The 23,543-nt window shown below is 38.8% G+C and overlaps 2 protein-coding genes across 5 annotated transcripts in view; one reads left to right on the top strand and one right to left on the bottom strand.

Annotated features, from left to right (window-relative positions):
- Positions 1-5,394, bottom strand: part of Txnl1 (thioredoxin like 1) — a 32,154-nt gene extending 26,760 nt beyond the window's left edge. For 2 of the 3 annotated variants that reach the window (XM_076836685.1, XM_076836687.1), the window contains exon 1: positions 5,110-5,393. In XM_076836685.1, coding sequence (XP_076692800.1) covers positions 5,110-5,207 — 98 coding nt within the window. In that variant the 5' untranslated portion in view covers positions 5,208-5,393. Of the gene's footprint in view, positions 1-5,109 lie in introns of all 3 variants that reach the window. The other variant, XM_076836684.1, reaches the window with a different exon arrangement.
- Positions 5,395-18,150: 12,756 nt separating this feature from the next.
- Wdr7 (WD repeat domain 7) overlaps positions 18,151-23,543 on the top strand; it is a 323,602-nt gene continuing 318,209 nt past the window's right edge. For both annotated transcript variants that reach the window (XM_076836770.2, XM_076836771.2), the window contains exon 1: positions 18,151-18,359. The gene's annotated coding sequence lies outside the window, so the exon portion shown is untranslated. The remainder of the gene's footprint in view (positions 18,360-23,543) is intronic.

Genomic DNA, 23,543 nt, shown 5'->3' with positions numbered 1-23,543 from the left:
AACAAGTGCTCAGTATAGGTGCTCATATTTAATTTTATTAACTTTCTCAAGTTAAAGTTGAATGAGAAACTGCCTGTATGGCTGAGGGTTTTTCTTCTTTTAACCAAAGGTTTTATTTTTATTTCTGCTCTTCACTATTTAGGGAAAAAATCATACAGAAAACCAACACAATTTCCACATTATATACATATCACCTCTCAACTACTGATCAATCATCAATGAGCTAACCATTGTTGAAGAAACATCCTGTAGCTGAACTGACTGTACTAAAACATTACCATTCAAATAATTATTTCAAGAATTAACCTGATTTAAATACTTTGTTTAATTTTACTTAACCATCTTGGGTTACAACTTCAGTCAAAATTCAAAATAAGTAACAAAACAGAGAAGCACAAATATATACAAAAGTACACATGTATATGGCAGCATGTTTTCATGACAGTCATTCAAATAAATTGATTCTAAATCAGATGTTTGCCTTCTCTAACATGAGCATTCAAGAGTAAACAAATTTCAGGGCTGAGGAGCAAATTTCTGTAGTAGAGCATGTGTTCAGCATGAGCAAGGCTCAGATTCAATTCCTAGCACCAACCTTCCCCGCCGCCAAAAAAAAAGGAAAAAAAGAAATAAATTTCCATTATGGGCTGACGATGTAGCTCAAGCGGTAGCGCAGTCGCCTGGCATGTGTGCGGCCCAGGGTTCGATCCTCAGTACCACATACAAAGATGTTGTGTCCGCCGAGAACTAAAAAATAAATATTAAAATTATCTCTCTCTCTCTCTCTCTCTCTCTCTCTCTCTCTCTCTCTCTCCCTCTCACTCAGTCTTAAAAAAAAAAAAAAAAAAAAAAACTTCCATTATAGCTGAGTAGAGGAACAAGTATAAAATAAAGATTTGATTTTCCAAAAACATTTCCTAGTTCTAAACTATTGTATACCAGTAGGTTTGAATTTCAAAATTAAATTGCTCTCTTAACAACCTTGATTAGCAGCCCCGTTCATGGGTTAGGAGTTTTGATCTTGTTGCAAAAGGGTCCAGAGATCAATCACCTAGGCCAGAGATTTACAAAAGGAAAAAAAAGCTTATGTTTAGTCTGATACATAAAATGGATATGTAAGAAGGATTTTAATTTTAAATTATACTTTTAGATTCGAGAATACAGAATACAGAAAATGAACTTCTAGCCTTCTACAATATACAAAGAACAAACTCAAAAAACTAAAATTTTTAAAACTAGTGTAACTTATAAGAACTTACAATCTTTTAAGAACTGAAGACCAGAAAAAGTTAAATATCTTACCAAGGATCCAACACCCTAGTTAGTGGCAGGGACACAATCAGAGCAGTCAATTCCTAAATCCAATCCAACATCAGCTTTCTTTGAAAGCACTATATTAGATGCTTATTAATAAAGCTTTTCTTTACAACTATAATTCTATTTTATGAACTTGTTAACTATTCTTCCCTATTTGTTACAATAGCCCATGCTCTATCTTTAGCAACACAGCTTGTATAAACATACAGATGGAAATGGATAAAGGAAACTTATGTGCTTTCTAAAGTCATATTTAAAAGTATTATTTTTCGTCCTGGGTGTGGTGGCACAGGCCTATAATCCCAGCAGCAACCAGAGACTCAGGAGGCTGAGGCAGGAGGATTGCAAGTTCAAAGGCAGCCTCAACAATTTAGCGAGGGCTTATGTAACTCACTATCTCTAAATAAAATATTAAAAAGGGCTGGGGATATGGCTCAGTAGTTAAGCACTCCTGGGTTCAATCTCCAGTACCAAAAAAAAAAAAAGTATTATTTCTCTGGAGCATATAACTTCAAAATAAGCAACTTATAAATGTACCCAAACTAAGGGTTGCTATTAATTACATAAAATAGGTAACATTCATTGGGCACTTAACTATATTACAAAACTCACAAGATTCCTAAACTGCTATCACTTAATTTAAGCTTTTCAACTCTCAAGACCATTGAAATACTGAGCCAGAATTTGATCCCAGATCCCAACTGTTAACCATTATTCCCAAAACTCCAAAACAGCAAAGTACAGGACGGCTTTCACTGTTACTTATAAATCAATTGCTAAGATCAAACTATTTATATGCTACTAAAAAGGAAGCCAAACTGCAATACTGTATTTTTCATTTCTTATAAAGTTTAAATGCAGCAAAACTAATATAAAGTGTTAAAATTCAGGGGTGTAAGGATTTTGACTTGCTGATAATTATCTATATTTCATCTAACTGTTGGTTAGATAGGTGTGATCACTTGAAATGTCATCAAACTGTATACTGTAATAAGTGGTACACATTTTTATATATACTTTTAATTAAATTTTTCAGAAAAAAAAAAACTTCAATTAAAAAGTTTACTTAAAGGCCTCAATATGTCCTTAAAGATTAGTCTTAGAACTTACCTACTTCACTCACTAACATTATGGGCCTGGTTCCTACAAACTGTCAAGCCTGCTAACATTTTCTTTTAGTTAACTACCTTCAGTTCTCAGCAATTTGAAAATATGCAGTATTTTATATTAAATGTAACTTATACATATGTATCTATCTATCTATCTCTCTCTCTCTCTCTCTCATTTGGACAAGTTACATGACCACTACATCTTTCTTCCACAGTGACAATGATACTTAACTACAAAGTAAAGCCTGCTTTAAGAAAATTGAAACATTGTCTACAAAAGTGATACATCCACCATTTCAAGATAAACATCATACAGGATAAATATCATACATACATATCCACAAACTATAACAAAAATAGCACTGCTTATAATAATTTTCATTCCACTAAAATACTGTTTTTAAATATAACAGCTTTTGAACAACCAATGTTTTATAATTATGCTTACATAATGCCATTCTGGTAATGGAAGTTTCCTTAATATGTTTCTCCACTTTTCTCACTCCAATTAATAAGTATTTATTACTTTCTCACCTCTTCCTCTGCTATGGTAAGGGGGAAAATATCACTTAGGACAAAAGTATAAAAATTCCAACTAACCAGAATTAAAAAAGTAAGACTCCTTGATGGAATCTTCTCTTCTTTTTTCTACCATGGCCTCTACACTTTAAAAATGTACAGGTATTCCCTCATTATAAGACAAAGGAATTACAAAATTGTTAAAGCTGAGAAGACACATTTATAGAATTTAGACATTTCTTTTAGACATGTCTTAGAAATCATCTAACCATCATGAATCATCTAACTTCTTCAATTTAATAAAATGAAAGTTCACATATCATATGAGTAATATATACCACCCTAATAAATCCAACCTGCTACCCTTTTTCAACTCTGTGTGAGGCTGGTCCAAAAATATGTCCCAACTCGTTTGTTGCTGTTGTTTCACTTTTATTTGCATTTATTTTATGCTGCTAAGCCAATTGTTTTTGTTTCTTCATTTTCTTTTGGGGTATCTTTTTCTTCTGTGCAACCTCCTCTTCTTGTTTAAGAACAATTTGTTCCTTTTCAGTGAGGATCATCTCAATGCGACAGAGGGAACTCACGTATGGGTTAATTGGACCATGAACTCTCTAAGTACAGCAATACATCCTGGGTGCTTTGCTCACCTGGATATTTTCAATGACCAGAGAATCTACATCTAAACCCTTAAGTTCAGCCATTACTCTGCATTTTTAAACATGTGCAGCAAAAATTCAGCACTCTTTTTGGGCCACTGGACCCTATGTTCAGCCCTTATATTTGGCCTAGGCACACATCCCAACTCCATCACTGTAACTTTGGAATAGCACACATTGGTTCTTTAAAGTGATATCTTTCAGATGTTTGCTGGCTTTTTGGCTATGCATAGACTGTGATGGCCTTCACAGTTTCCCAGGTGTCCTTAAAATGAATGTGAAGACTTGAACCTCTTGATTCGCATGATTTTGTGGAGTTTTCTGGGTCAAGAGAATAACAAACCATTTTCACAGATCATCTCAGGCTGCTAATAGGAAGAGCTAACTTTTTTTTGAAATCTATATGCAACGCTCATTCCCCTAAAACTGTCTAATCCTAATGCCACCATTTATATATTCAACAGTTGAACATTTTTGACATTCAAAAATACTGCTTTATATTTATAAAATTACTTGGTTGAGAAAACATGTTACATAAACTGATATCAGGAGTAGACTTCTCCAGGCTAACATATGTATAAATAATGCCAGAGGTCAAGGGGAAACCTCTAAACCCTCTAAGTACTGACATTCACAGTGTGTGTGGGGGCGGTAATCAGTAAATATGAACACTAGCTGAAACTTGGTTCTCAATGCCTAGTTACACCCTGTCATTTTCACAGTACAACATTATCATACACCCCAAATAACAGATTCATCAGCTCTGTTACCTATACATTTTGTTGAGATCTACCAAAGACAGTTAACATCTTTCAAGATCCTTGTCATCCTAAATTATAAATTCCCAAAACGGAATTTGATCAAACTAGATGTCTGGTCACTCGTCTATCTGTAATATATATGTTTCGAACTATAATTTATGTGTGCAATTATAAATCCAACGTAGTCAGAGGAGCCTAAGGCACAACCAAACAAGGAACAAAACGATAAGGACATTAAAAAGCATCTAAATCCAACATTGACTTAATGTAAAATGCACTACCGGAGCCTTAAAACCACGCATTAGTAAGATCAGTTGGAGAGCCCCATCTGAATCTGCCAAAGGCTTCACAAAGATGCAGGTGATGGAGGAAATGAAAGTGTTTGGAAAATTAAACTTCTACAGAGTTGCTAAGATGCAAATGACAGCTTGCTCTCCTGGACAGGAGCAAATACCGAAGGCTGGAAGGCGTCGCGGGCCGAACTCTACTGAGGTCTCTGCTCAGGGCAGGGATCTCTGGAGCTGAGGGAGATGGCCAGCCAGGGCTCCGGACAGGCCTGGGAGGCCCCGGTGCATAAACAGAGGCTCCTATCCGAGGGCTGAGGCCTAATCCTGACAGCGGCCTGGGGCTGCGGCCATCATCGGACCCTCCAGAGCAAAGGACAAGGAAACTTGGGCCCGGAAAGAGTGAAAGGAAAGCACAGGCCGATAGGCGCGGGCCCACGGTGCTCCCACCCGGCCTCACCCTCTCATGGTGAACTTGACCACGGCGAGTCTGGAGCCCGCGCCGCTCAGCTCCGGCTGGAAATCAGGGTCGCTCCCGACCGGCTTCACTCCCACCATCCTCACAGAGAGCTTGGCAGGGCAGCCGAGAGGCCTCCGGCTTCAAAACTGAATGAGAAGACAACCCAGGAGAGGAAGGAGAGAGGCTCAGGAAGGCTGAGGCCTGGACAGTGGAGCTGACGACAGGCGAGTATCCTCCCGGGGATCTCAGTGCCGAGTCACGCCAAGGAGCGGAGCGGCCGAGGGGGCGGGGACGGGAAGGGGGAGGGGAGAGGCGCGGAAAGGAGAGGCTGCGGCACCCAGAAGCCACCGCGCGGCCCGGCCGCGGGCGCTTGCGCCCTTGACGTCATTTCCGTTTAGGCGTCCATCGCCCAATCCTAAAACGCAAAGTATGGCCCCACCCCTCGACTGAGGAGCCGCACGCTCTCCGAAAGGGGCAGGCGCAGGCGCGTAGCAGTCACGCACCTACCGCAGACAGCGAGTTAGAGAAGTTTGTGTGTTCCTACTTTTCCAGACCAGGAGATTTTATTTGGGTTTTGCGTGGAGTGGGACAGGAAAAGTATTGCCCCATTTTCTTTGGAATTTTCCTGGCAGCTGCCTAAGATCATTAGGCGGACTGAGGGTGTAGCTGGGTGGCAGAGCATTTACATAGCATGATCAAGGCGCTGTTTGATCTTCAGTACCAAAAAGAAGGGGGGAAAGATCATAAGGCCACATCGGGAAGAACTTTGAGGATGGTTCTTTCCTGTCTCCGGGCAGGTCACTACACACAAGAGAGGTCAATTTACGGATCTCATTACTTAATGGCGCTCTCCGTGAAGTCATTCAGAAAGTGCGCCAAAAGGACGAAGACCTGTCAAATCTAGTGGTACAAACAATAGTTAACTAACAATATCGAGGACATTGAAGAGAACCGGTGGAGATAAATGAGATGGGGGGAGGGACTAGGTAGTCACTAGGAGACATGAGTTGAGTCTTTTTTTTTTTTTTTTAATATTTATTTAGTTGTAGATGAACAACTAAATTTATTTATTTTTACGTGGTGCTGAGGGTTGAACCCAGTGCCTCACACATGCGAGGCAAACACTTTGGTTACCACTGATCTACAGCCTCAACCCCAAGTTGAGTCTTGAAAAAAGGGTTTAATTAAGATATCAAGAGACTATAGGAATATGCAAGCAAAAGGGACCAACCAATGCAAATGTGTGGCTTGATTACAATAGATAATATTTAACACATGGACAGGCAAGATACAAGTTCTCTGTACTTACTAGCTCATTTAATTTTCATAGGATATCAGCACAGTATAATGACGTTAATAGACAAATTGGCAGAAGTTTTCTTAATATATGCAACAGCACTATTTTATGGGTATGAACAATCCATTAACTTCTCCGAACCTCAACTTTCTTGTCTGTGAGAATTGTATTAACACCTGCTTTCTAGGATTGTGAGGATTGATGATTATAATTATGCACACAAAAAGCGAAATATGAGATAGTAAAAAAAAATGTTCATAAACAATGGTGTTTTGTCAGCTAGAGCTGTCATAGCATAGAATGAGTGGCTGAGTGACTTAAACTTCAGAAATTCTCACAGTTCTGGAGACTAGAAGTACAAAATCAAGGTGCTGCTAGGGTTGGTTTCTTCCGAGTTTTCTCTGGTTTATTTTTGGGGTGTGCGCACACTAGTTCATGACATTGCAGGGATCAAACCCAGGGCCCTATGCATACTATGCAAGTGCTCTACCTCAGAGCTACAGCCCCATCCCTTCTCATTGACATTCATTGGGGGGGGGGGAGGACTGGGGATTGAACCCAGGAGTGCTTTGCCACTGAACTGTATTCCCAATCCTTTTTATTTTATTTTGAAACAAGTTATTACTAAATTGCTGAGGTTGGTCTCAGACTTGTGATCCTCCTTACCTCAGCTTTCTTGAGTCCCTGGGATTACAGACACCATGCTCAGCCTTATTAAATGTTATATGGCTACCTTCTCATTGGGTCTTCACATGATTCTTTTTCTGTGTGTGCTTATATACATAGTATTGGTCTCTTTCTCTTATAAGGGCACCAGTTCTATTAGATTAGAGCCCTACCCTCATGACCTCATTTTAACCACAATGACCTCCTTAAAGATGCATTTCCAAATACAGTACAGTACATTAGAGTTAGGACTTCAACCTATGATTTGGGAGGTTACCCAGTTTATAACAGGTGGATTATTATTGTTCTCAACTGTCCTTCCAGTTGTGTCTAAAAAACAAAAAGTGTCTAAAATAACAGTTATAGTAGATTTATGAAGGGGAAAACATAACTTATGTAATCAAAGCCTTAACAATCTATGGATTATTGAGAACAAATGTGATAAGAAGCATTAAAAAAGGTATGACTGGGCTGGGGATGTGGCTCAAGTGGTAGCGCGCTCGCTTGGCATGCATGCGGCCCGGGTTCGATCCTCAGCACCACATACAAACAAAGATATTGTGTACACTGAAAACTAAAAAATAAATATTAAAAAAATTCTCTCTCTCTCAAAAAAAAAAAAAAAAAAAAGGTATGACTGGGGCTGGGTTGTGGCTCAGCAGTAGAGCACCTGCCTAGCACGTGAGAGGCCCTGGGTTCGATCCTCAGCACCACATAAAAATAAATAAAATTAAGCTACATTTTTAAAAAAAGGGTTTGACTGAGGCATTACAATGTTTATTTTCCCTGTGTCCCACCAGATGTACTCTCAACTTTTCTCCACTCTGCTCTCCACTATATGGAGTGAACAGGATTTCTTTTTTTTTTTTTTTTTAATTTATTTTTTTTTTCTTTTTAGAAAGAGTGAGAGAAAGAGAATGAGAGAGAGAGAGAGAGAGAGAGAGAGAGAGAGAGAGAGAGAATTTTTTAATATTTATTTATTTATTTTTTTTTAGTTCTCGGTGGACACAACATCTTTGTTTGTACGTGGTGCTGAGGATCCAACCCGGGCCGCACGCATGTCAAGCGAGCGCGCTACCGCTTGAGCCACATCCCCAGCCCCAGGATTTCTTTTTAAAGCTTCTTGTTAGAGGTTGGATGGTGGAAGAGAGTGAGATCCAGTTATTTATTTTCTCTACCCTGTTCCTGTTGTGTTGCCACTGTTTTGCTGTTTTTCCACCAAAACGATATAGCTCCATACCATGTTTAGATTCCTATAGCCATGATCTTCTGTCTCTTCAGGCCTGGGAAGGAATCACTCCTGGCTGTTGGTAGCACCAAGATAATTGAGAAATCTTGGCCTAGCCACCAGGACTGCTGATGCTAGTATAGAACTGATTAAACCAGAGAATCCTGAATTGAACACCTCACACAAATATCAGAGACTATGGCCGCTATAATCCCAAGGTATTTATCCATACGAAGCAGAGGTACCTGGAAGCTGTGATTCTGGGATGGGCTTATAGCATGACCCACCTCTAGTCACCTAGCACTAACCTAAATAACTGGTCAGCCCAGATACTACCACTAATCAGCAACACTCAGAGAATTTACTCTCCTAATACCAAAAGAAGACATTGGGTTTAAAATAACTATCATTTTTTCCTCCCTTATTCTCACCTTCACTGAGCCTACTTGTATGGTGGATCCTGTCCCTATCTTGACAAACTTCCACCCCGACTCCATCCTTGATGTCTTTATATTTTCTTTTTAAAAACATCATAGCCTTTTCATTCTCCAAAACTCTTTCTACAGGTTTGTTAATAAATCTCTTACTAAATTATCCTCAATTACTCATTTTGATGTGTTTTTTTCTTTTTGTGACTCTACCTTGTATAAAAAATTTAAATGGTTAAATGCCATTTGGAAGCTAGAAGATTAAATAGCAAGCTGAAGATAAATGTATGAGAGTTGCCAGCATAGAAATCATGTTTGATATAACTAACATAGATAAGTTCATCAGGAAATATACAGAAAAGCAAAGGGTTACAGTGTAAATTTGAGGAAAACTATCCAGATTAAAATGATAAGTTAGCAAAGAAACTGAGAGAAGGAAAAATCACAAAAGCCAAGGGTCAAAGACCAAGAAGGTGAAGGCTGGGAAAAACCTTTGAATATATCAAGGGAATAATTGGTTATCACCTACACCAACCACTGTGGGTCAGCAAATTAGAATCAGTTTAATGACAACCACAACACATTCATCAGGGCCTGAATCCTCAGAAATTAAAGATGAATATTGAGTGCACATTCTGGTGAAAGCTTTTCATAGCAATCCAAATATACAAGCAGAATGGTGGTTGTTATCCTTACTTCATTAATGAAAAGGTTGACATTCCAATATGTGTGCAATTGATTCAGAGTTATATAATTAAGTAGTTGTGTAGCTTTCTCTGGGTGTCAATCAGCGTTATATAGAAACTGACTATGTATGTACATGGAAACATTTAGCAGATGTTATTCTGAGGTAATGCTGTTCTAAATGTTTTTTTTCTTGTCTATATTTTCTAAGTTTCTTCAATAATTATAAAGCACATGTATAATAATAAAAAGAAGGGACAGCTGCAACAACAAAAGGAAAAAAGACCTACAAAAGAATTCTACAAAGATAATCTGAGTAGCTAAAGCAAAAATGATATTCACAGTTAATTAGGCTCCCCATTTCACTTAATTACTGTTTAATATCATTAAATAAAAATAAACATTTAGTGAGTGGAATTTTCCCCCAGTTAATATTTTTCTTTGAAATTTTTGTATGCCACTTTGGAAATTTCATTTCCTGAAATTTCCATGAAAATTATAGAAAAATCTTGAAGACTCAAAAACCTCTGCAAAGATGACTTGTGATTATTCTTAGACAGATGTGGAACACTTTCCCCATTCCCGAGAGTAACATTCAGAGGTGCCAAATGTGCTGCACATAAACTGGCCCCTCCACGTTCCCTTGGCTTGTCCCTGGTGGACCTTGAAGCCAAATTTCCCATGGAATCTTGCTTCAGACTCAGAATACATTCAGTGGATCCACTACCAGAGTCAGCATTGTAGCTGAAACCTATTTGCATTCCCACACTTTACTATAAATGTAATATCCTGAAATTCATATTCTTGTGAGTTCACTAAAATGTAGTTTCCAAGTTGCATACCTAGAGATTCCAATTCATTAGAACTGGAGTTGATCCGGGTCTGTGCATTTTAATAATTGCCCAGGGTACTGATGCAAGAAGACTATATTTTGGGGAACATTTGGTAGTAACTTGTCTACCATATACATAACATTTTCAATGCACTTACTATATACATGGTATCGTGAAAATACTTTGAAACAACCCTCTCCATAGAAGTATTGAAAGAAAGACCAGACACTTTAACAAAAGCTAGTTAAAATAAGTGCCATAGCAAAAGTATAGATAATGTACCATAGCAGCTCCAAAAAAGGAGAGAAGATTTCCTGCTGGAATGAGCGGAGAAAGCCTATGAAGGAACATGTTTTAGAGAAACATAGGAAAGAAAAGCATTAATATCTTCACTTCAAAGAAGTGACTCCTGACTGTCTTCTCAACTTATCAAGAATATAATTTGTTTCAGAGTCACCCATTCTTATCAGGTTCAGCCAGTCACTAGAGCAAGGCCTTCTATCATAATAGTTCATTATTGCCATGGGTTCACTGTGCTAAGTGAGATATGTTGTACATGTATCTCTCTCCTATAGTCTTATGTACATAGTAGGTCCAAAATACTGGTTGAATAAATGAATGACCGGTAAGCATAATACAAGTATCAGTTCTCAAAATCATGAGTACAAGAAATAGTACTTTGTTTTCTGTCATTCAATTTTATTTTGATCCTGAATCTCCATTGTCCTGCTACATCTAATTAGAACAAAACCTCAACTGGCCTCTTCCTCTCCCTGTTTCAGATATTGTGCCAATTTTCTGTGGTTGGGGTTAAGAGCAGGACATTAGAGTGCAGTTTTTAGGATTACCATCTGTCTCCTCTTGGAACATACTACAGACGCTCACAACTTCAAGAGTCAAGTAAGGTATTTCCCAGATATATAAAAGAGTTTTTCTTCTGAAATTTGTATCTGAGGTGAAAAAGTCATTAAACTGGAGTTTATATTAGGAAGCCCAAATATTTAGAAATATATTTCAGAACACTTCAACCTCTGCAGTAAAATGTATAATTTTATTTATTTTAATTTTTTGCAGTGAAGATTAAAATCCAGGGGAGCTTTAACTGAGCTACATCACCAACCCTTTTTTATTTTGAGACAAGGTCTTGCTTAGTTGCTGAGCCTCCAACTTGCAATCCTCTTGCCTCAGCTCCCAAGTTAAAGGCATGTATCACTGCACCTGGCTTCTGTGAATTTTTTAAGAGTATGTTCTGGATTTGCCTTAGCCAGTTCCCACTGTTGTAACAGAATATCTTAGACCTGGTGCTTAAAAACCAAACATGTATTTCTTGCTGTCCTGGGGGCTAGCAGATCCAGCATGTGGCTGTGTTGGTATTTCACAGATGACTATCTTCTTTTATCCTCCCATGATGGGAAGAAAGAGAGAAAAAGCAAGCTTTCTTCTGCCTTTCTCTGGTCTTTTCTAATTCCATGATGAGGGTTCCTCATGATGCTATTTGGGTACCTCCCAAACACCTCACACCCCAAATGGTATCACATTGTGGGGTAGATTTTTAACATATGAATGGGGGCACAAAATTTAGTCTATTGTTGAAATTAACTCTTTAGAAGTAAAATCTCTACATAACTAACAATCCATGTTTCACTTGGAGAGCACTTTTTGCTTGTGGTAGCAGCACAGTTATTGTCTAGCTAGAAAAGACTGACAGCAAAAGAAATGATTAAAATCTTAATAAAGATTTTTATTGTGTTCAAAGCCCTCTCTCAGGCTTGTCTTGGAGCAAATCCTTTTGTGTGCATATGTGCACACACACCCTCATTATTCAGTCCATTCTTAAGTTACTTATCTATACGTCCAAGGGCTAGATACTGAAGAAATTCAATAAAAATAAAATTTTATCTTAATGGCTTTTCTACAATAAGAAGTGATTATTTACACAATGCTAAAAACAATATTTCCTACCCAAATTCAGAATATTAATATTGGAAGGGAAGTAGGAGGATCACACCCACAACTGGCAGAAAGTTCCAAGATAATCAGTTCTCACAATGGTGGTTGTATCTATGTCCCCACCAAAATGTGAGCAAACTGGCCACAAGAACCAGGTTTTTGTATTTCCTGCATAGTGCCTAAGCAGTGCCTAAGCAGATTGTCTATTGGTGTTGAATAAGTAACCCATTTCACCTTCATGAATTACATTTAGGATAAGCAAAGTAAAATACAAATTTTATGAAAATGGAAGTAAAGTTAACATGCTATTGTCACTATCCACTTTACCTCAGATTACTGTGGCATAAATGCCAAGCATCGTATAATTTCATCCGTAAGTATTTCAACCAGCATGTGTAGAAGGGATCCTTTTTAAAAATCATAATCAAAATGCCATTACTACATCTAATATATTTTAAAAACTTCTTTTATATTATTATATTTTATATTTATATTAGTGTTAAAATTTCCTGTCTTTGGGGCTGGGGATGTGGCTCAAGCGGTAGCGTGTTCACCTGGCATGCGTGCGGCCCGGGTTCGATCCTCAGCACCACATACAAAGATGTTGTGTATGCTGAAAACTAAAAAAAATAAATATTAAAAAAAAATTTCCTGTCTTTCTCCTGATTTACTTTGTAACTTATTTGAATCAATATCTAAATGAGGTATCTCATGTCTCTTTCCTTTCTTATGCCTCTTAAATCTCTCTTTCATTAAAATTTTGTTTAGTCTTTACTTTTGTCCAGTTTTTTAGATGAAAAAATTGAAACTGAAAGAAAGGTTGCAAAAGGAACTACAACGAAGACTGCAGATTTATCAGTTGTTAAGATTGCTCCATGGAGCAACTTGGGAAGCAGACTCTGAGATGCAATGATGAGTCCAAAAGATTTATTGGGGAATAACAACCCGAGAGGAAAGAGGGAGAAGCAGGATTGATCAGAGAGAGGCTGTGGCAGACTCCACTAACCCAAGAGAGTGCTCCAGGGCAGATTGTCTATAAAAAGACTCCTTCTTGGGACAGAAAGAGCCAATAAGCCTTAATACTCTTCCCTTGCACATTGACCAGGGTTCCCCAGGAGAAGCATGCCTCTGGCCACCTTCTCTTTGTTCATTTATTCATTAACCTGCTTCTCAAAGTAAGGTGACCAGCTGAGGCAATACCAAAGAAAGAACAGTGACCAAAGTAGGTGGGAAGTGGCTCTTCCTTGACAGGGAATCTGGATAGTGCATCTCTGTGTTTCCCATGATCCTCTGTCTGTACTGTGTGGATCCCCTTCTCCATATAGATTTGGGATGTAGCTCTTCCAGGGTTCTACAGGTTCTCTCTTCCTGAAGGGAAACCTTGAAGAGCAGGGTGAATAGGACGGTCCCAAGCCCCTGTTGCTGCATTGTGATGGACACTCATCACCTCCTTTACTATCCTAATTTCCCCTTGCACATCCTGGAAGTTTGTTGAGGTAATTCCAAATTTTCTTTGGCTAGGACTTTTAGCACCCCCAATCTTCCCTCCTTCTACAAAGAAGGCCCGAATATGGAGCAACTAGAGATATTTCTAGAAAAAGGCAACATGTTACTTGAAAAGAAATGGTTTGATTCAGTAGAAGTCATGAGATAGGGAGAAAAAGAGAAGTCTTACCAGTGGATTTTCACGTCATGTGAGAAAGTTCAAAGGGAAGCTCTTAATTACACAAGGGAGTTTAAATTACACAAAAATCACACAAAGAACATTTGTTAAGCTCCTCTACTGCAACATGATAAAATGTGAGGACTCTCAGAGTGAGCGTGAGCCCCTAACTGATGTGACTTTTAGGAGAATGGATAACCTAAGAAAAAGATATTATTAGCAAAGTGTGAGGCACTTTGGGGCACACCAAATTAATTACAGTCTAGATGAGGAAGGAAAAGAACAGCATTGTGAAATAATCAGAAAATGACAGTAACAATGAGATCATTGTCACATTGCTAGGCCATGTGATCATCTCTCTTTTTTGAAATTTATAAGTGGAGGAACAAGTCTCTGCCTTTGGGAGAGCTAACTTGGAACCCAAGAAGTCCAGAAAGGCTTGGTGTATTGTAGGATGATTTGCTACTAAATTCTAAAGACAGAGTGATTCCTGTATTTTATTTAATGCCTCTAGTGTGATCAAAGCCCTATCCCTTACCTTATGGGTTCTATTTATTGTTCTCTTGCAGTGACAACTATACATTTTTGGTTAAAATCACAATGACAATAGGGGCTGGGGATGTGGCCCAAGCGGTAACGCGTTCGCTTGCCATGCGCGGGACGCTGGGTTCGATCCTCAGCACCACATACAAATAAAATAAAGATGTTGTGTCCACCGAAAAACTGAAAAATAAATATTAAAAAAAATTTTTTTAAAAATGACAAAACAATATCTCCCTTTCCTCCTTACCCCACTGTGTTTCCCATTTAACTTACATGGTACATTGCTGCCAAATTAATATTTGTGGCAGGCATACCGTAAGATGACATACCCCTGACCCCAATAAGTCACATCTTTGTATGAATCTCTCTTCTGGAGATCAGGTGAAACCTATTGCTTGCTTACCAGTAGAATATGACAGAGCTACCAGGCTGCCCCTCCCTTATATGTACCTTTATATATCCGTATCACTATCTGTACCTATGTCAGTATGACTCCTTCTTTCTTGGGTTCACTTCATTCTCCTTGCTGGCTTTGAAGAAGTAAGCTGCCATGTTGCAAGAAGGCCTTTGATAAGGTCCTGTGTTAAGGAACTGTGGCCTCCAGGACCTGATGGCCACTTCCAGCTGATTTGTCAGTAAGAAGCCAGAGCCCTTAGTCACTTAGCAACAAGGAAGAGAAGGAGACAGTATGAGTTTGGAATTAGGTTCTTCTCCAGTTAAGTCTCCAGATGAGACTGTGGTGGTACTCTTGTGAAAGCATGAGGACAGCAGTTGTGCCTGAACTCTTTTTCTTGGAAGTGGAGGCAATAAATTTGTGTGGCTGTAAGTCACTGAGATTGTGGCAATTTGTTATAAAGCAATCAAAAATGAATATAACATTATTAGGAAAACTATTGCTCTATATATTGATTGAAATTATCCAATTATTTTGTTAGTATCTTTGGAATAAAGTACAAAAAGCTTAAATCACTTTTAAAATTATTATTGGGTCTGGGCCCAACCTGATACAGTCCCTACTAACCCAAAAGAGCATCAAGGCAAAGGTTGCCTGTTAGAGGAGTCCCCCACAGGGTGGAAATAGCTAGACCCTAAATCTACATTTTCCCATATGTCTACTTCATTCCCTGTACTACCCTCAAATTTAATTGTTGAGCATTTATAGCCATGTGTTACATTTCAATATTGGTGTCAAAGATTTCTTCTTTTACCAGTTTATCCTATCCTAAATCATTTCCATTTTTCTAGACCTTTATAAAATTTAATATGATTACACTTCCTTACACCCACCTAGGAGTATTTCATCGCCTTTCTTCCCTATTCCTTACTTGTGTATTTTTCGTACTGTAGCGTAGTATAGCTTATACATCTTGGTGGACGTTTGTCATTCTTTTTAGCTGCCCAGCATCCAATATGCTTCCCAATGTTTAGGAAATTCCCTACCTCCTCAGTCTCAGAGAGAAGCAGGGCCTGATTCCGAATATGCCAGATTTTTGTTTTCTCAGTAAGATTTTTATATAATCCCTCCGGATTGAGAAGAATAAATGTTTTATTCAAATAAATATATTCAGGATCAGCTTACTGAATATACAAATCTTATTTTTTCAGGAAGGTTATATTTAAAACTCATGTATGTATTTGTGTGTATGTGTAATTTTTCTGAACCAGAAATGTTTTAGTCATTAATATATGAATATTTATGTTAGCCCTGTAGCTCATTAGATTTTATATAAATATAGGTGGTGGTGATAAGTTTTATAAACTTGGTAGAGAAGGATGAGAGTGATAATAATACAAAACTTTTCATTAATCTTTAAATTGTGGAGGATTATGAACTTAATGTTATAAATGTACTCATCAAAACAATAGAGGAAATGTGTGTACTGAAGCCAGCTGGCTTAGGAATTAACTTATTCTATTTAACATCATTTTTTCTCCTACAACTAAATGGTTGTAAAGTATTTAGTCAAAAGCAGAAGAAAATCACAGAATTCCAATTTTCAGCACAAGACAATTTCAGAATTATTGATTTTCAAGTACTTTAGTCACTTCCCTGGTCAACAGTATGGCAGCAGATTTGGTCTCTAGAAATAAACAGAAGCAGCATATAAGAAAAAAGATACCTAAGACCTAAAGTACAGTGCAGAAGTTGGATGCTAAATGGTCTGCTGAAGGAACAAGTGTTATGACACCCAGGACACTGATGGGGCTCTAATGTGCTTTTGGGGAGAAGCTGTCTGCCTGGGGGAAAGGGGAGGGACGATTTGCCAGTTATCCTATCCTAATTTTTTGCCATTAGTTGAAATAACAAACTGTTAACAGGAAATTTTTTTTTCCCTCAGCATTGGGGACAGAATCCAGGTGCACCCTACCACTAAGATACATCCCCAGCCCTTTTTATTTTTTATTTTGAGACAGGGTCTCACTAAGTTGCCCAGGCTGGTCTGGAATTTGACTGAAAGCCTTTTGACCAAAGCAACAGTCAGCACCCTTGTGGCAAATTACCAAAAAAACTACGTGTGATTGTTCCCTGCTCTGGTCCCCTAGTTCCATTCTCCAGGTCCTGTATCCAATAGAATTTTGCGAGTTAAAGTGTGATCCCAGGAGTGGCAGCGAGGGATATCACCTGGGAGCTTGTTGGAAGTGCAGAATCCCAGAACCCACCTCAGACCTACTGAATCAGAAACTTACCATAACAAGATCCTAAGGTGATTCATATATACAGGACCTTTTGAGGACTGCAATAGGATTCTTACTTATCCCATAAATCCACTAGTAAGCCTATACAGACAACAAAACAAAACAAACAAGGACACCATCAAAAACCATATACTGAATCTCTTTTATCTTTCTTTCTTTCTTTCTCTCTTCCTTCCTTCCTTCCTTCCTCCCTCCCTCTCTCCCTTCCTTCCTTTCTCTCTTAAAAACAACAACAACAACAAACAAACGGAATTGACCATTGGTCACCAGCATGGCACTAGTTTTCAGCTTGGCTGTCATCCATTCATTCATTCAATCAACCAGTCAATATTTGGGAGGAAGATATAGAAGCACAGTGTCATTAACATACATTGAACTCCTTTAATTCCCTAGAGATTCACGAGGTTATTATCCCAGTTTTGTAAGTGGGAAAAATGAAAAGAGAATGCAGAGAAGCAACACGCTCAAGATGACACTAACAATGTGCAGTGGAGGAAGTGAGATCCAAACACATGCCAGATTGCAGACCTCATGCTCCACTAAGTAGTTCACACAGAAAACACATATTCATTCCCTATTCTCTAAAAGAGTGTTGCACAAGGTCGGGCTTTCTCTAGTTGCAAAGGAGAGTTCCTTCTCTGGCCGTCTGCGTCGTGGGCAACAGCCAAGTTCTGAAGCCCACAGGAAAAGAGTAACATTTCCCAGCCCCCTGAATTGAGTCGTAGGGGAGCAAGCACAAACTCTCAATATTCAGGCCCCAGGGAAGACCTAGAGTTGCCTATCAGCCTCCTCTCAGCTCGGTCCTCCCAACGAGCAGTGGAAGGCGAGAGGACAGCCTAGAGCAGCCTTCCCACAACCATCATGGCGGCCGTGAGCTCCTAGCTCACAGCTGACCCCCGCGCCGCCTTCCGGTCTCCACGGTAACAGGCCCGGTTCCTACGCGCTGACTTAGTTAGGCACGGCTTGTTGGGAAATGGTGAGCACTTCCCTCCCCCTCATTTTTGCGACAGTTGCAGCGAAAGTCACGGCAGTTGAGCCTGGTGTCAGCTGATTTACTGCGGCGGCGGCGGCAGCGGCACCTTGCAACCTCAGTGGGGAGAGGGCGATCCGCCGGCGCTTGCAGCTCCCGAGGATTTCCCACTTGGATTTGCGCACCCCACCTTCTCCTTAGATACGCCCTCGCCTTGTCCTCTCTTGTTGGGGCTCCCACGGCTGACTGATCTGACAGACCACATCGCGGCATGTGATGAAGCTGTGACAGGTAGGAGGGCTTGGAGCCTCTCCCGGGTAAACCCCCGCACGCGGTGTGCCCGCACTGTCGAGGGTCAAGGGTCACCAGCCCGCCTCACCCCGGGCGGCGCCAGCTGTCAGATCGCTGCTGCTGGAAGCTCTGTTGGGTGCTTAGCCTGTAGGTTCAGGCCCGCGGCCAGGAGCCTTTATCAGGATCGTGGGGGGTCCCGCCAGGGGTCTTTGGGGCCCCGTGCCAGGTGAGTGACATATGCGCTTGTGACAGTGGCTTTGGTTTTGAGATGCAACTACTTTGCCTCCAGGGACAATCTAAACGGGATGAGGTGATAGTGATGATCATGGATGGTTCTTGACAGTGCTTTCAAGTAATGTGTTTGCTTCTGGGGTACAAATGATCTGCCTTTACCTGTTGGTACTGCTCTTTAGTTTGCCCTTGCCGGCGGTACTGAGGCGTCTGTTAGTGTCACCTTTTAGATGCCACTTGCCTGTTCCTATTCCTTTGCCCTAGGAGCTGGTCTGAGAGGATATCTGCAACTTCACTTACTAATGGGTCCTCGCGTTTTGAAGCTATGTTTGGAGTCACCACTACCTTTCTTTTGATTTAAAAATCATATTGTATGTTTTGTTCTGTACTTTATTGTATGTTTGACCCACTTGCTGTGTCTCTGTTAGGTTCAATGCAGAATTTGCCTGTTCTTATACTGTGAAACTATGGCATCTTCAGTTGCACCGTGGGCTGCATTGGCATCTTGATGCTGCTGAGTTTCGGGTTTAGTCAGTCACAGCTACAGATTCTTTCTCCCTGACATTTGCCATGAAATCAAAAAGGCAAACTAACCTTTCCTAATGTTTATTTCTTGGGATAGTGTGAACAAGATGGCAAGAATCTCCTGTTGTATGAAAGAAATGAACTATTTTTGACATTTTGTTACATAAAAATTGGGATCTTCTTGCTTTATAAGAAAACTTATGATAGTGTGGAGGTGGATGGCAGCTCAAAAATGAAAATAATTATCGAAAATGTCTTATTATGAAGAATTAAAGATGTCCTATTTCATCCAAAATAGCAGATCTTAGTTACTTTAGGTTGGGGATTAGTTTTTACCTTGTTTGAGTATCACTGTGGGAACTTAAATTTCGGGGTAGTGACTCTTGTATCTAACAATTTTCTTTTATATTGGATGTTTTATTTTGAAATTCAAGGAAATGGGGTGGTTTCTTCATGTAATAAGGTTAGCACTGAAAACTTTTGAAATAGTGGTCTGTTTTTTGCATGCATATCTTGAGAAGAATAGGATAATATTTAGGTATAGAAGAGAGTCCTTAAAGACTGTTTTGAACCTCAGATGCAAGGAATTGAGTTAGTCTTATTCAATTCAGTCATCATCACTGGGCTGTTTAAGTCCTCTCCTTTTTTTTTTTTTTTTCATGCAATGACTTTTATTTCCAAATCTCACTCTGTTCTCTTGCTCATCCACCAGTGGCAACCATTCCAATGTGTATGACATGCATTCTTCTGTTTGTGTGATTAAATGTGTGTGACTTTGGTATCCACATTTTAAATTTATACAGATGAGGGGCTGGGGTTGTGGCTCAGCAGTAGAGCACTCGCCTAGCAAGTGTGAGGCCCTGGGTTCAATCCTCAGCACCACATAAAAATAAATAAAATGAAGGTATTATGTCCAACTACAATTAAAAAAAATTATACAGATGATGTCCTGCTATATAGCATAATAATTTCTTTCTTTTCCTGTTGTGCTTTAAAGACCTATTTGTATTGTTGTCCATTGCTTCTCTGTTGCACAGTAATTCAGAATGTACATCTACTTCCATTCGTTTGCCTATTTGTGGATGCTCACATTGCCTTCATTTTCCTAGCACAGTGATGAATACAATACTGTGATAAATATATCACTTAGATTTCTGTGATGATATCTTTGAGACATATATCTAGGAATGTGATTATTGATAATAAAATATTCGTGTATTTAATTGAAGCACTGCCAGATTATGTTCCAGAACAAACTTCAGTTGTCTCTACTCCTAGGTAGTTCATGCAGATCTCTCTATCTTTATATCCCCTCCAATATTTGATGTTATACAGTGCCTTAATTTTTCCAGACTAATAGGTAGAAAACAAAATGTGATTTAAAATTACGTAATAAATTTGAGCATTTTTTTAGAGTAGTCTCAATAGAGGGTTGCCACTCCAATTTATTTTATTTTATTTTATTTATCTTTTATTTTTATGTGATGCTGAGGATTGAACCCAGTGCCTCATGCATAGTAGGCGAGTGCTGTACCTCTGAGCCACAACCCCAGCCCTTGAGCATTTCTTCATGTACAATTTACCTTTTGGGGTTTTTCCTTTTGTAAAATTGCCTTTTCTTCCTTTTACCTATTTTTATTTTAACATTTTAGTCTGAGTGAGTTTATTTTCTATTGAGTTAGCATAGTACCACAGATTGGATGAGTTGTAACACAGAGTTTTGTTTTGGCTCATGGAGGTGTAAGTTTGAGGGGATGCAGCTAGTGATAACCATCACTTTTTTGTTTTGTTTTGTTTTCTTTTCAATACTGAGGATTGAACCCATGGGCACTCTTATCACTGAACTACATCCCAGCCCTTTTTATTTTTTCATGTGAGGCAAGGTCTTGCTAAATTGCATAGGTGGACTCATGATTGTGATCTTTCGGCCACAGCCTCGGGAGTTGCTGGGATTATGGGTGTGTACTACCACCACAGGTATGGTGATAACCTTCTCTCTGGCTGTGTCCTGGGGCAGTGCAAGGCATCACGCGGCCAGTGACAGGAAGTGCACACGTGTGTATGTAGGTATCTTCTGGTTTGTCTCCTTGTTCTCATAAGGCCACTGATTTTCAATCCTGGGGGCTGTATTCTGATGACATTATGTATTCCTCATCACCTCCTGAAGGTCCCACCTCTAAACATTATTATCAGATTAAATTTCCTCTCCCTAAATACATCACATGGGGATTAAATTTCAACACGGGAACTCTTGGGGAATACACTCAAACCCTGTCCAAATCAAAGGTCTCTCAAACTGGAGACCTTTCTTGATTTGCAGAAGTCCTGGTATTTCCTAGATGATAATCCTTTAAATATTACAAGTATATTTGTTGCCAATAAGCAATTTGTTGATAATCTTTTTTAAGCATATCCTTCATTGAACAGGCATCTTCAATATTTAAAGAATTTTTTTTGCAGTTGTAGATGGACAGCATACCTTTATTTCATTTGTTTATTTTTATGTGGTGCCGAGGATCAAACCCAATGCCTCACTCATGCTGGGCAAGTGCTCTGCCACTGAGCTACAGCCCCAGCCCCAGACATCTTCAATTTTGGCAAAAAACTTCTTCCCCATATGATTTATATTTTAGAGGTTTTGTTTCAGAAGTTTCCCCTCAGTTCTATTATAGAGTTAGTCTCCTGTGTTATTTATCACTAACTTCACAGTTTTCTTTTAAACTTACAGATTTTTAATGCATCCGGAGTCTGTCTTTCCACAGGTCACAAGTTTGTGATTCAGTTTCTTTTCCGTAGAATGTTTCCTACTGGGCTTCTCCTTTTCCCATAGGTAGTGGTACTGTGCTCACTGTGTTGAGTTCTCATGTGTACCCTGAACACTGGATCCTCCTCCTTCTGTTTGACTGCTCTTGCTCTAATACCATGCTGTTGCTTTATAGTATATTTTCCTCTATATTAATAATTCTTTCCATTTATTTTACTTTAGTTTTATGGTGATATAGATTCACAGGAAGTTTCAAAAATAGTGAAAAGATCTGGCTTTCCCTGATGGTTACATTTTATATAATTTCATTCAACTTTCTTCAGGGGTTACATTTTATGTAACTATAGGTATAATATCAAAACCAAGAAATTGATGGTTGTTCAAGGCCTATATACAGTTCTGTGCCATTTTATCTGTGTAGGTTTTTGTAACCACTGTCACAATCAAGATAGAGAACTATTCCATTGCCACAAAGATCTCCTTTGTGTTACCCCTTTCTAGTCTAGTGATTACTAATCAGTATTCTGTCTTTATAATTTTGTTATTACAGGTCTGATAAGTAAATGGAACCTTATCACATGTAATATTTTCTAATTAATTTACAAATTGTTGAATGAAACAATTCTTGAGGTGCATCCAAAATGTTGCATGTATCCATAGTTCTTTCTTTTTAGAATTGTTGAATAGTATTCCACAGTATGTATGCGCCACAGTTTAAGCATTCACCTGAACATCTGTGCTGTTTCCCATTTGTGGCTATTACAAATAAGGCTGCTAAGAACATTTTTGTACAGGTTTTTTTTTTTGTAGGGACATAACTTTTCTTTTTTTCTGGGATAAATGCCCAGCAATATGATTGCTGGATGGTATGGTAACTGTATGTTTAGTGTTTGAAGAAACTGCTAAAGTGTTTCCCAGATAGGCTGTACCATTTTACTTTTTAAACAGCAGTACATGAAATATTCAGTTTCTTGGCATCCTTACCAGCATTTAGTAATTGTCACTATTTTTTTTTTTAATTTTAGCTGTTCTATTAGATATGTAGTAATGGTCTGGTGGATTGTTATCCTAACTAATATAGTATGGATCTTGAAGTAATTTTAAAAGTTGGAAAGTTAGGCCTGGAACTATGAAGTGTGTTTATTCCTGATTATCCATTTTACATCTCCCCCTTCCTTTCTCCTCTTTGTGGTGCTGGGGATCAAACCCAGGGCCTTGAGCATGCCAGGCAAGTGCTCTACCACTGAGCTATGGCTGTTCTCCCAACCCCCCTGCACCCCGACCTTATCTATTACATCTCAATATAATATTTATTGTTTGTTTGTTGGACACATAAACTCAGTGGTTAGAGTATGGAGCTAGTGTGGTTTATAGATTTTGTTCCTATTTGTCCATTTAATTGTAGTACTTTATAAAGAATCAACACTTTACAAATGTGCAGACCAATATCATGGGCTGAATCAAATAAGAGGAAGGATGACATAGTGAAATTCTGCCCTGCATAAGAATACTACTTATGTTTCCACTTATATATCCTATAATATAATGTTAAATTAGAATTTGAATTCCATATAGATGGTGCATTTTTCTTGATCTATACCTTGTACTTAAAGCTAGATGAGTGAACCAAAAATACTTCTTTGAAAGGAAAAAAAACCTGCATC

This window comes from Callospermophilus lateralis, chromosome 17, assembly GCF_048772815.1.
Source record: "Callospermophilus lateralis isolate mCalLat2 chromosome 17, mCalLat2.hap1, whole genome shotgun sequence".
Lineage (NCBI taxonomy): Eukaryota > Metazoa > Chordata > Mammalia > Rodentia > Sciuridae > Callospermophilus > Callospermophilus lateralis.
This window is presented reverse-complemented; position numbering and strand designations above follow the sequence as displayed.